The 12,212-nt window shown below is 40.6% G+C and overlaps 1 protein-coding gene across 1 annotated transcript in view; it reads right to left on the bottom strand.

Moving 5' to 3' along the window:
• Positions 1-12,212, bottom strand: part of tbkbp1 (TBK1 binding protein 1) — a 95,063-nt gene that overhangs the window by 16,705 nt on the left and 66,146 nt on the right. The window contains exons 4-7 of the mRNA XM_075457406.1: positions 11,516-11,620; positions 7,404-7,551; positions 4,234-4,436; positions 2,026-2,087 (exon numbers count right to left, since the gene is read on the bottom strand). Coding sequence (XP_075313521.1) covers positions 2,026-2,087; positions 4,234-4,436; positions 7,404-7,551; positions 11,516-11,620 — 518 coding nt within the window. The remainder of the gene's footprint in view (positions 1-2,025; positions 2,088-4,233; positions 4,437-7,403; positions 7,552-11,515; positions 11,621-12,212) is intronic.

Below are 12,212 nucleotides of genomic sequence, written 5' to 3' on the forward strand. Positions count from 1 at the left end.
GACGAAAAAATATTTATCACATTTGTCTGCATGCATCTCCCGTCTTGCACATATTTTGGTTTGTTTCCTTTTACTTTGCTTGAATGTGAGTGGCTGTGTGCGCATGCTGTACAGTGTACACTACAGTGCGTAGGAGGGGTGTGATAACGCCAATGCAGCATTGATGAAAGGCTTGTGCAAGTGGATTGATCAAGTACAAAGTTTTACTGTATGTGTGTGTGTGTGTGTGTGGGAGTCGAGCGTGGGCTGAAATCTGACCTCTGATCTGATGTTTTAAAGAAAGAGCCATCACCACACCTGCCTTTGGGATCTGACATTGCCTTTGTTGGCTCACATTCAGAGCGATATTTTTCAAATCTACTGCTGCTCGGTCCCTCTCAACATGGGAAACACATTGGTCTACATGAAAAAGAGAAGTCTTAAAGGAAATGGAGAAGCTGAATTTCAGACCCCCTTGAAGAGGGGGGCAGGTGTCTTAACAGCTGCCTGATCGTAGTGGGGGGTTTTCACACTCTGCATGCAGTCCATTTTTTTTTACTTTTGTGTTGTGCGCTTCACTTAAACAGAGAGGTGTCAAACAGTTCTCACACCAAGCCATAGTGACGTGGTAATGCTTTGTGTTTTATGTAACCTAGGGTTGATTTCACCTAAAAAGTCTCAAATTATGGAGAATTGAACATTTTTTTCACTTCATTTTTGATTATTTGCTTGGATTTTTGTGAGAAATGGGAATTCCATTCAAGCAAGTTGTGATTTATTGGAAACGGCTCATTTTCTGAAAGCTGAGGACAGATTAGTCAGTCTCTCTGTATGCTCGAGCATAGGTGTGTGTTGCCGGGGTGAGGGTACTGCCAGGTGGCAGCCAGCGCCTACAGCAGTGTGGCTTGTGGTTGACGAGCACAGCTCACTCACGTATTAACGGTTACCAGTCAGGCAAAAGGAAGTCCACAAAAGTTAAAGTAACGAAAAAAGGGCATAAAGAACAAAGAAAGAGACCAATTAAAGATGGGATTTTTAACTTCTTCTTGATTATTTTGCTGTGTACAAAACCCCTGTAGCTTACTGTAGAAGTTTTAAAGACATCACGACTAATTACACGACCGCAGATTCTTTTCTGAATTATCAGGCTGCGGCGGTGATCAGGGCAAAGGTGCCGTGTTGGTGTTCTTCACTGCGCAGCTAAAATATTCTATTTCAATCAGTGCACTTTACACTAAATGAGCCCAATTACAAGAAAAAGCTCCAGGAAACAGAGCAGATACTTTTCAGTGGGAGTAAGTGATATTGTTGAGTAAAACCAAAAGGTGACCGAGGTCTGGAAAAAAGCAGTAGGCTTTTTACCACACACTCAGTGTAAAACTAAAACTCAGACTCTCCTTGCTGCCGCACCATTTACTTTCTGTTTGCTCCCCATCGAAACACCTCTGGGGTTTCATTGTGTGGGAGTCAGTTGCCCAACCTGCTGTGGTTTTTGTCTTTTTTTTTTTTTTTTTATACCTTACACCTTGTAAACATCAGATGGCTGGAGCAATCTGACAGGCGGATAAAGATAAGCTACTGCTCTCACTGCCAGAAAGTGACACAAATAGAAGCAAATGGAAATAAAGCAGCTGCTCCTGTTCTGTCAGTTAAGGTGTTGGGCAATGAAGCATAAAAGTGGACTTAATGCTTCATTAAGATATCCAAAAATGATGCAGACATGAGGAAATAGAGAGGTAGGATCCTGATCTGTACTTACACTGCCCCCTGCTGCACATGCTGATGGTTTGCAAAACCTTTTTGGGTGAATGTTAGACACAGAAACAACTGAGTTGCTGCTAAATGCATCTCACAGAGTACACACTCTGATCCTAAACAACAACATTCCTCTATTAGCATTGCATTTGAATCTTGTTAGCCAGAGATGACGAGCCTGTCTGTTGTATAATGAAGGCCCTGGAGGTGGGGCTGAACACATCACTACATGCACTGTGCTACACTCCCCGCCCCCTCCCCACTACCAACAGGTCCACCGCGGTCACTTACTGCTCATCTCCCACCTTCTTTATCCACTCCACATCACACTGCTTGCATGGGGAATTCATTTCCTGCCGAAGTAGAGCATGAAATTAGATTAGCATGCAGGTGCTGGTAGAACATTGCTCAGCATCTGACACCAAGCCTATTAAGACAACATGTGTGAGGAAAACCATTTCAGGATATGGTGTAAGGGACAAAAAAAAAAGATGATTATTGTTAGTATGAGTGGTACATTTGCACTTTTTGGCAACTTTCTGTATGCAGGTGAAACCTCATTTTCTTTTCAACTGAAGTTGAGAGTCAGACACGAAGACGGATATCCTTCTTATTAATAGAAACTATTTTAATGACATTAAATCGGAACTGTTACTGCAGTCTCATTCAACCTCCTTAGTATTATTTGCCCTCGCTCAGCTCATTGCCTTCAGCTTTAAACTAAACCGGGAAGATGAGGGTTTTGTTGCCCAATAGAAGCATAAATACACCCATGGCTGAATAACACACGTCTTCATCTAAGATTTTTAAATTGTGTGATGATCAGGGCATTATAGTTGCATGTGTGAGCCTAAGGTGCATTTTATTTTTTGTAGTTACGCAACCCACATCCATTTCCCATTTCAACATTCAGATCTCCTGAAATAGGTTGAACTTTGTGTAGCTCACTGAAGTCCCGCTTTTTTTAGACTCCAGAATGCTTTATTTTCCTGGTGGCACATTTAGACTTTTTCAGAGCAGCTACCAGTTTGTCTGCATCGTCTCATTCCAGCTGATTGTATATGTAAAAGTTTTTGCCATCTCTAATGTGCCTTGGGTATGACTTTACACCCTTTTCAGTGCATGGTAATCTATAAATATGCTAATACGGTCCCACCCACATATCCCCCTGTCAGCAGCTGACATTGCCTGCCCTGTCTCCACTACATTATACAAATTTGCATGCATGTGGGCATATCAGAATGGTCGTATTTATACTTTAAAATTACTTTAATGAGAAACTGCTGAGGTTTCTTGGCTTTGGCTACTGGGGCTAAGAGCAACTGGTGGCTAGCACTGGGTCGGTAGACTGACTCTGAGCCCCCATTAGCTTTTAAACTTACCATGCACTAGCTTCTCATTTTACTGATTCATAGCGGTGCATGCAAAATAGCTGTACAGTCCCAGGCTGCAAGTAATCAGGATTGGTTCCTTCCATCTTCGACAAGAAGCATTCTGACCTCGCCTGTCTGAGACTAGCATGGAGCCATAGCACGGATGGCTGATTTCGCCCATGTTATGTCTTGTAACACATAAAAAACATATCTTATGGACATGTTACAGGTAAAAAATATGACTTTTAGCAAAAAACAAGTTAACTTGGATAAATAAGGGAAATATTGGTATTCTTTGAAGTAATTAAACTAGCATTTTGAGAATATTAGGCCAACAAATAAATGTGGGTAATGAATTTGATTTGCATAATAATATTTCAGGAGAAAATATTTACTTTAATTAAAAAGCTGCTGCCACCATGACTGCGATTTCTCAGCTGCTTGTTAAAGGGATAGTTCGCCTCTTTTGACATGAAGCTGTATGACATCCCATACTAGCAATATCATTTTCATCATCGTCTTACCCCGCTGCTGCGTCCTGTGAGCAGAGTTCCAGCCTCGTTTTGGTGTTGACGAAGGTAGTCCAGTTAGTTGGCTGGGGCCACAAAAGAAAATATTCATAAATGATATTGCTAATATGGGATGTCATACAGCTTCATGTCAAAAGAGGCGAACTATCCCTTTAACCTATTGAGCAACTTGATGCTTTGCTGAAGGTTTCTTTTTTCTGTATTTATATGGTCGGAGCAAAAATAAAATTGTGCTCACTGTGGATGAGGCTGTGCGACACATCATGGAACATGAAATTCATATACAGATACATAAAAGGCTTAAGCGTGTTCTACTTTTCAAAACTAGTGTAATAAAATGTCCTCGTATAAGGACTTGATGAAGAAAGAAAGGCTGCGGCTACACAACAACAAGAAAAAAAAAACCTGTGAAAAACTGCAGTTGTATGTGTTTGATAGTGCTGCAGGGTTTCTCAGAGCTTACTTTTTTCATTCTGCTTCTCATTAATCATCAAGGACATTTCAGGGACTTCACAACAAGCTGTTTCTCCTGAAGTCTTTAAATGGTCCTGATGCAGTAAACTTCTCCAACTACACTCAAACAGGTCAATACTGACCCTCTCCCTCTGGCTGTTCTGCAGCTGTCTCATTTCGTCTTTCAGCCTCTCGCACTCGGCCTTCAGCTCCGCCTCCCGCTGACACGCCCCCTGGGCCTCGTTCCGTGCCCCTTCTAGCTCCGCCTCCAGGCGCTGCAGCTTTAAGTCGGAAAGGGCGTCCAGGCTGCGCGAGCTCTGCAGGGTCAAGGCGGGACAGTCCAGCACTGGGAGGGAGAAAGAAAAGACGTAAACATGCAGCACAAAAAGATGAAACACAGAGCTTTCACTGCTTTCCTCCTGACTAACGCAACGTCCTTCCGCTCTTTCATATTCGTCAGTTGTTCAACTGTCATGGACTGAAGAGTTGAATTCTTCCAAGGGCAGCATCTCTCAGCCCGTACCTGGGTGATTTGATCTGTGTGGGCATGTTTGTGATTCAGCTCCGCTCACGCAGTCCTTGAGCTGCAGAAGATTCAGCAGCATCATCTTTTATCTCTGCTCCTCTGCCTCCTCGCCTCAATACTCGTACGTGTGACCACAGGTGCAGACATACTGTACAAAGTCAGCACTACCGCCACATTTTTTACACAAAAATGGAGTATCAAAAGAAAGAAAAAAAAAGCTCTAACACCCATTTTTTTCTGCTTCATATGACAGTTTGATGCCGATCTAAGATGATACCTCCTCCTCATCAGGGTATAGTACCAGCAGAGGCATCTGTTGGGGTGGCGGTGACACATTTCTTCCATGTTTCAAACACCCACGTCGAGAGGGCAGAGATCAGCATCTCTCTAAAGAAGTTAAACAGAATTCTTCCACACCAGTCAAGAGCAACATGCTCCAGTTTGAATTCAGCTTTGTTGTTTTTCCACTAAACACTGGAGTTACCTGCCTTGTTGACAGTTCAACACATTAGCAACACAGGAATTATTCATCATTGCAATGAGTCACGTTTTTTTTAGTTTTTCAGTCATTTGGTAATGCAGACGAGTCAAAGTAGAAATAGTACAGATGGAAGCAACAGGCTGAATCATACAAATATACAGCACCGATCTCTAAATCTTCGAATGATTTGGAAGCCAGAATGACTCAATTTCAACCACAAGTGCTTCACAAAAACCAAGGGTCTCTTCTCCTAAAACTGTGACTGGACTGTGCGGAGAAACCAAATGTCCAAATTCTCTTCAGCTGGCCGAAGACGAACCTGACCTCAATTAAAATGCTTTTCAGACAGATTGTTGGATTTGATCCATGATAACAAAAAAAAAAATTTAAAAAGTGAGATGAGCAATCTTATTTTGCTGTGCTCATCTCAATTAGTTATAACTTCCTCATTAGGGCTGCAACTAACGACTATTTTAACTGGCGACAAGTCACCGACTATTGAAACGATTAGTCGACGAATCAGATAATTATTCATTTTTTCTTAAATTTAGCATGAAGTTGCTTTAATTATGTGAGAAATGATAATAAACACAAGAAAGATGGGTACTTCAATGAAAAATGCATCTTTTATTCAACTTTGCAAAAAAACAAAACTATTGGCTTGAATGTTACCGAGGCGAGTCGGACTCCGTTTCGTTCAACTGCCCGAGGTGCTTTCTCTTTAAATGTTCGTGTATCACCGAGGTGCTGCCGTGATACCCAAGGTCTGCTTTGCAAACCTTGCAAGTAATCTTTTTATTCGTCGTATCCAGGCTAAAATGCTCCCAAATTTTAGAAGTTTGGTACGCGTAGCTAATGTGTTGGACGCCGCCATTTCTGTGTACGTTACCGCTCGACAGAGGCGCTATTGTGTACGTGAGACTCTCGGCAGAGATTGTTAAAAAAAAAAAAAAAAAGTCAAGTTAAGTCAACTTTAATGTCAATGCTGCCGGACATATACAGAATTGAAATGGTGTTTTCCTCTTATCCCTGGTGCAAAACAGCAATAAACATGAAGTAAAATATAATTCAATATATAAAGTAGGAGGTAAAAAAAAAGAAAAAATATTTAAAAAATATATATACAAGCTAAAAGATATATAAAAACAGCAGTGGCAAATTAAGTTTGATGCCTCACTCTATTGGAAAAACACGTCTGGCGACAATAGTCGACAATGGAATTCATTTAGATTTTTGTCAACAACGTTGCAGCCCTATTACTCATTGAATTAAATTGAAAAAGAAAACTTAGCTAAGTTTTTCAAAATCCTGCTGAGGCTTTGTAATTGCCTTCCATTTCTCTGGTCAGATCTGTGTTTTTGTTCATAACCTTTACGGACATAATTTACAGGTGCAGCCAGGGGGAGGCGGGTTTCCTGCTTGGTCAGTTTAGGATTTTATCTTTGCGTTTTTTGCAGATGATGTGGCCCTGTTCTCTTCATTGAACAGGGACCTCCAGCAGGCACTGGGGCAGTTTGCAGCCAAGTGTGAAGCAGCTGGAAAGGGAATCAGCACCTCGGTGTCTGGAAAGCTGGAAAAAGTTGGATTACTGAATCTGGATCGTGATTGAGTTGCTGCCTCAAGTGGAAGAGTATAAGTATCTCCGAGTCTTGTTTACAAGTGCGAGCATCATTTTTACAGGTGGGTTGGAGCAGCATCTGCAGTAATTCAGATGTCACCACCTGTTTGTCGTGGGGAAGAGAGCTGAGTCGGAAGGTGAAGCTGTCAGTTTATCTATGTTTCAGCCCTCATCTACGGTAATGAGCTGTACAGGAATACAGAAATACAGTGAGAATCTCGGTCATCCCGCAGGGGCTCAGAGTCGCTGCTCCTCCACATGGAAAAATTAGTTAGTTCAGGCACCTGGTCAGGATGTTTTCTGGACGTCTCCCAGGTAAACTGTTTCTGTCCAACCCGGAGGAGGTCTTGGAGCACACCAAGGAATCACTGGCGATATTACATCTCTCAGCTGGCTTGGGATAGCCAAGGTGTCCCCCCCTGGAAGAGCTGAAGGAGGTGGCTTGGAAGAAGGTCTGGGGATCTCTGATGAAGTTCCAAATAAGAGCGAGAAAATGGCCGGTTGGAGTCCCTGAATAAAGCAACATTTCTGCGAAGGCTTGCGGAGGGAGCAGTTAGAAAAAAACTAAATGCTGTACATCAAACCATTGATTTGAATAGTGCATCAGAGCTTGTTTGGAACTGAAAACACCTTCCGGTATTACATAAACACATGTCACCTCTAAAGTTAGTATCCAGAGGTCACTTACTGTGTGCGTCTGGGCCGGCGTGAAGCTGCAGGTACTGCATGTCTTTGCTGTGCAGCTGCATGTTGAGCTTCTGCAGGGAGTTGTCCCTCTGCCTCAGTGCTGACTCCAGACTCAGGATTCGCTCCACATGCTTCTCCACCAGGCTGGTCTGTAGCCACACAAAGTTTGAATGCTTAAAAAAAAACTTAAAAACACCAGGATTCAAATTTGTTACCAGATTGTGAGGCTGCCTGTTACAGCCGAGATGGAAGTCGGCTCTAATTATCTCTTGTCTGTTGCCATCCACTTGTTAACAGATCAATGTTTGCTAAATTTCCCTCATCTGCATTTGTGATCTTTGCAGTCAGGAATTGATCGTTCTAGCAGAAAAAATGCATCCATAACAAGTCAAAAACACAGCTCATCTGTGCGTTAAGCTGGTAAACATCAACGTAAATGTTTACCATAGAGATGTTGTAAAACAAATTATGAAGTATATTGAATAGGGATGCTCCGATCCGCTTTTTTCACTTCCGATACCGATATCTGAGGTTTAGTATCGGCCGATACCGATACAGAAAAACAGGAATTGTGGTAACAAACAGTAAGTTTCATTGTGTGGAAAAGCCTGGGATCATTTTTTTGTGCAAGGCTTGATTTAAACATTTCTTTCCTATTCTTTAAAAAACAAATAAACAGATATAAATGTACTGAATTACTTATTTATTTAATAATGTGCACCAGTAAAACATAACCATACCTTAACCATAAATATATAACAAGTATAACTGGTTCAGTCGGTGCAATTAGGGATTCAAAATCCAATGTAAAACAAAATATTAAAAAGTAAAGGAGCTGAAATTGAGAAAAAAACAACAGCTTCACTGGTTTGTAGACTTTCAAAATAAATAGCAATCGGCTCTTTATATAGTTATATAGTGCAAATGGGAATTAAACATCCATTAAAAAATCATCTGAAGGAAACAATAACTTCTCTAACTTAATAAAAATTTAAAAAAAAAATCAGAGGTAGTCCCAATTTAACAAATTTTTTCACCACTAGAGGGGAGCAGAGGGCCCTTGGACGAATGCCAATGCTGGACAGGACAAGGGCAGAATTTATTTATTTATTTATTTTTTTAAATCAGCCAATATGGATCGGCCCATTGTCACTGATACTCGATCTCAAATTTTCTTCAATATCGGTACCGATATCTGATCCAAATATCGGATCGGTGCATCCCTAATAACGAACCATTCAGGCATAAAATAGAAATGTTTATTCACGATTACATCCCTTAGTGACACATCTCTTAGAAAAACAGCTCATATAAAGTGACTCAATATGTGATTCATTTTTCATCTTCTGAGCTGATGACATAATTACCATTTAAACATCAACTCTTGACTTTATGGAAACTCTAAGTTCTTAGGAAAACCCTCCAGACTGATGTCTATGTTTGCTTTCTATTTATTCCAACAGGCTGGCCGAGAAACACGGAAAGAGGGCCGAGTGACAGATATTTGAGTGACAGGTGGTGTTGGACTTTTAGTGTCCTGAAACCATGGATATTTGAACCATTTTATCTTTTTTTCTGTGACTTTTGCCTCTCTTTGTTAGTAGTTATTTGGGGAAAAAAGAAAGGTATGATCACGCCCTGAAACACTGCCGCATATTTAGACCTCACAGACGACGTATTTAAACATTTATGGCATTCTGACAATAACACATACAGCCAGAGTTATAAAGAGAGGTCTACGGCCAAAGGAAAAAGAAGCAGTGCTGCAGCTAATGGCATGAGCAGGGTGCCCTGATGTCAACGTCAAGGTACTGAGTCTGGGATGACATGACGAGACCGTCATCCTGTCTGAAAAACCTTCAGTTAAAATCTCACCTGCACCTCTGAGAATCGGTGTTGTTTTAAACCCAAAGTCTGGTCAGATCAATTACAATTTTTTCACATCTTTTTGCCATTTACTGCTTTTTCTATGACAGTGACTTTATTTTTAGATTACTTTTAAAGCATGCTCTCTTTTCTTCTAGATTATTTTGAGGTATAAGTGACTGATGGGCTGGAAGGCTGAAGGTCAGTGAGGCCCAGCAGGCAGAAGAAGCGACATTAATGAGCTTCAGGTGACTCTGACACCGAGCTGATCCTTGGCAGGTGGCACTTCCATCTTTGGCTCACTTCATCCCTTAATCACCCAATCACGTAAAACTGCTTAGGCCACTCTGTATGTTGGACTTCACTCTCGAACGCGATGGCTTATTACCACAGAGGGCACCTGGGGAAGAGCGGCCAGCCAATCTGTGCAATTAGATGGCTCTGCCTGATCTTGATTCTTAAGCACTTGTAAAAATTAAGATTCTCTGTTTCAAACTCACCAAATAATTTGTACAAAATAAGTTAAATTAACCTTTTCTGGCAAAAAAAAAGTATTAGAATAATAGTTTAGAGCTAAATCTTTTTAGATATTATTATTAGTGAGATTGTATTTTGTAGTCTTGAGGGTAGAAGAAAAATCTATGAGGTAAAATAAAGTTTTTTAACATTTTCCTGCCCTTAAAATGAAATATTCTGAATCGAGAAGGTATATACATTATTCAGCATTAACGGTGGTGTATCCCAGCTATCCTTGGGTGAGAGGCAGGTTACCAGAGGCATGTTTTTGGGTGGTGGGAGGAACCATGCAGGCATTCCCAAACAAACAGTTGGCTGTCTGACAGCATGAGGAACACAGCCTTTGAATATTGTTTTTTCTTCCTAAAAGACACAATCTGCTGCTGAACTGTTGCTACTTAACCTAATTAGTTATGAAACACAGAGCCTCCTGTAAATCCATTGTCTTTGTTTATAAAACTGTGCCCTCTACTTTCAAATGGACACTGATTTCTAACTGTAAACCATTTGCATTGTAAAACGTACCCATGGACCATAGATTTCCATTAACTCTAATTTTCACCGTGTTTTTCCATCTTTTCTTTTCTTCTTCCTCTGCGCTAACCTTTTTGAAGCGTGTTACTGGCGTTATGTTCAAAATAATCTTGAACGTTTCCACAAACAACACTTTTTTGCCATCAAATATGCTACCTTTGAACTATTTTCAACTAAATATGAGGCCCATATAATCTATGTATTATTGCATTTACACGGCATCCCAACTATTTTGGGAAAAAAGATAGCTTTTGTTCATTTTATCAGTTTACAACAATTCTGCACTTAAATGTTGCTTCCACCTTCATTTACTGAGGATAATAATTCTCCAAATCTCCAAAGAGTCACAATAAAGGTGCAGAAACTGTAAGATTTGCCTGAGTTCAGGTGATGTGATGCAAACATATAACCAAGTATTTATTCATTGTTAAGCTAAGAGCTATTTGTTCTTTTTTCCCTTATGTGCCCCTCCTATGTTCTCATAATGTGATAGTTGTGCGATATTACATCATGAAATGAAAAGTACAAACATGTTAGAATTTGCAAAGGAAAATGCAGGCATGTAATGTTTTTGGAGCTTTGAAAACACAGCATCTGTGTAGCAGTTTCATATAATGCAGTAATGCAGACATAGACTCTTTCTGTCCCCCTGAAAGCATCGTACTTTGCTGTTTCTGAGCCCTTCATTCTGAAACCGCTACATTTCACAAGGGCCAGCAGAGCTATTTCACGTCTCTGTGTGAAACTGCATCGGAATTTTTTTTTTTTGAACGCATAAAACCCCCCATCAAAAACAAGTGAACCAATTTGGAAATACCCACTGTTAGTTTTAAGATTGCATCAGTATTATAGATTTTAGTCAGTTTGACACAGATTATAATTGGATTTAAAATGTATTTAGCAATGCGCTGTTGTCAAAAACAGTAAAAAAAAAAATTTAAAAAATAGTAAAAAGAGGCAGAATTAAGGAGAGTTCCTTCAATAATTTACTAAACTCCCACTGCCCACACGCTTTTCAACATTTGTGAATTGAATGTAAATTTCTGTTCATTTACTATTCATAATATCAGCTGTGCAAATTCTTGCTTTTTATATTTGATCAACATTCACCGAATGTGAAACGGCGAGAAATAATTCATGAACCATATGACTGAAATCACACATGCAGAGTGCAGGGAAGCGAGTGAAGCCTCTGACCATCTTGTCCAGATCCCTCTGGAGGTTGCTCTTCTCCATGTGAATCTTCTCGTAGGCCTTTATCACATCCTCCAGTTGCTCCTCCCTGTCTTTTCTCTTCTGGAGCTGAAGCGACATACAGAGAAACAAGCTGAAACACACAAAGACTTGACACATTGGCGCTTTTTTTTTTCTTCCTCCCCCCTTTTTTTTTGTCAGTTTTCAAACTTCCCCCACAAAGAAAAAAGGAAAACTTCTATTGTGAAAGTCATCAAATGTGTCCCTCAAGAAGCCGTTGTGTAACCGAGCAAATTTAGGACACTGAAATCCTGAGACCATAACTGCTCCTCCCCCATCTCTACAAGTCCATAGAAAATAAGATCGAGTCTTCATACAGTGTGGTTTAAAAAGCGGTTGGATTGCAGCTGGAAGCCACAGTTTTAGACACTTTTGAGGGCAGTGACATACACCAAATTTGAGTGAAATGAGAATTTTTCTGAGCAGGCCACAGGAACGCATTCAAGCTTTTTAATTAAAGAATAAAAGTCATTTCAAACGACACGGAAAACGAGTGTGGGAGCAGCAATAAAGGAGTGAGATAAACAGAGAGTCGGCGAGGACAAAGAAGTATATCGCCGCTGCGTGCAGAAGCACACGGGCCTATTCAGCGTGTCTATGGTAACATATGCCCGTAGAAAACTGGCTGCAAGGCGTGGAC

This window comes from Odontesthes bonariensis, chromosome 23 (genome assembly GCF_027942865.1).
Source record: "Odontesthes bonariensis isolate fOdoBon6 chromosome 23, fOdoBon6.hap1, whole genome shotgun sequence".
Taxonomy (NCBI): Eukaryota; Metazoa; Chordata; class Actinopteri; order Atheriniformes; family Atherinopsidae; genus Odontesthes; species Odontesthes bonariensis.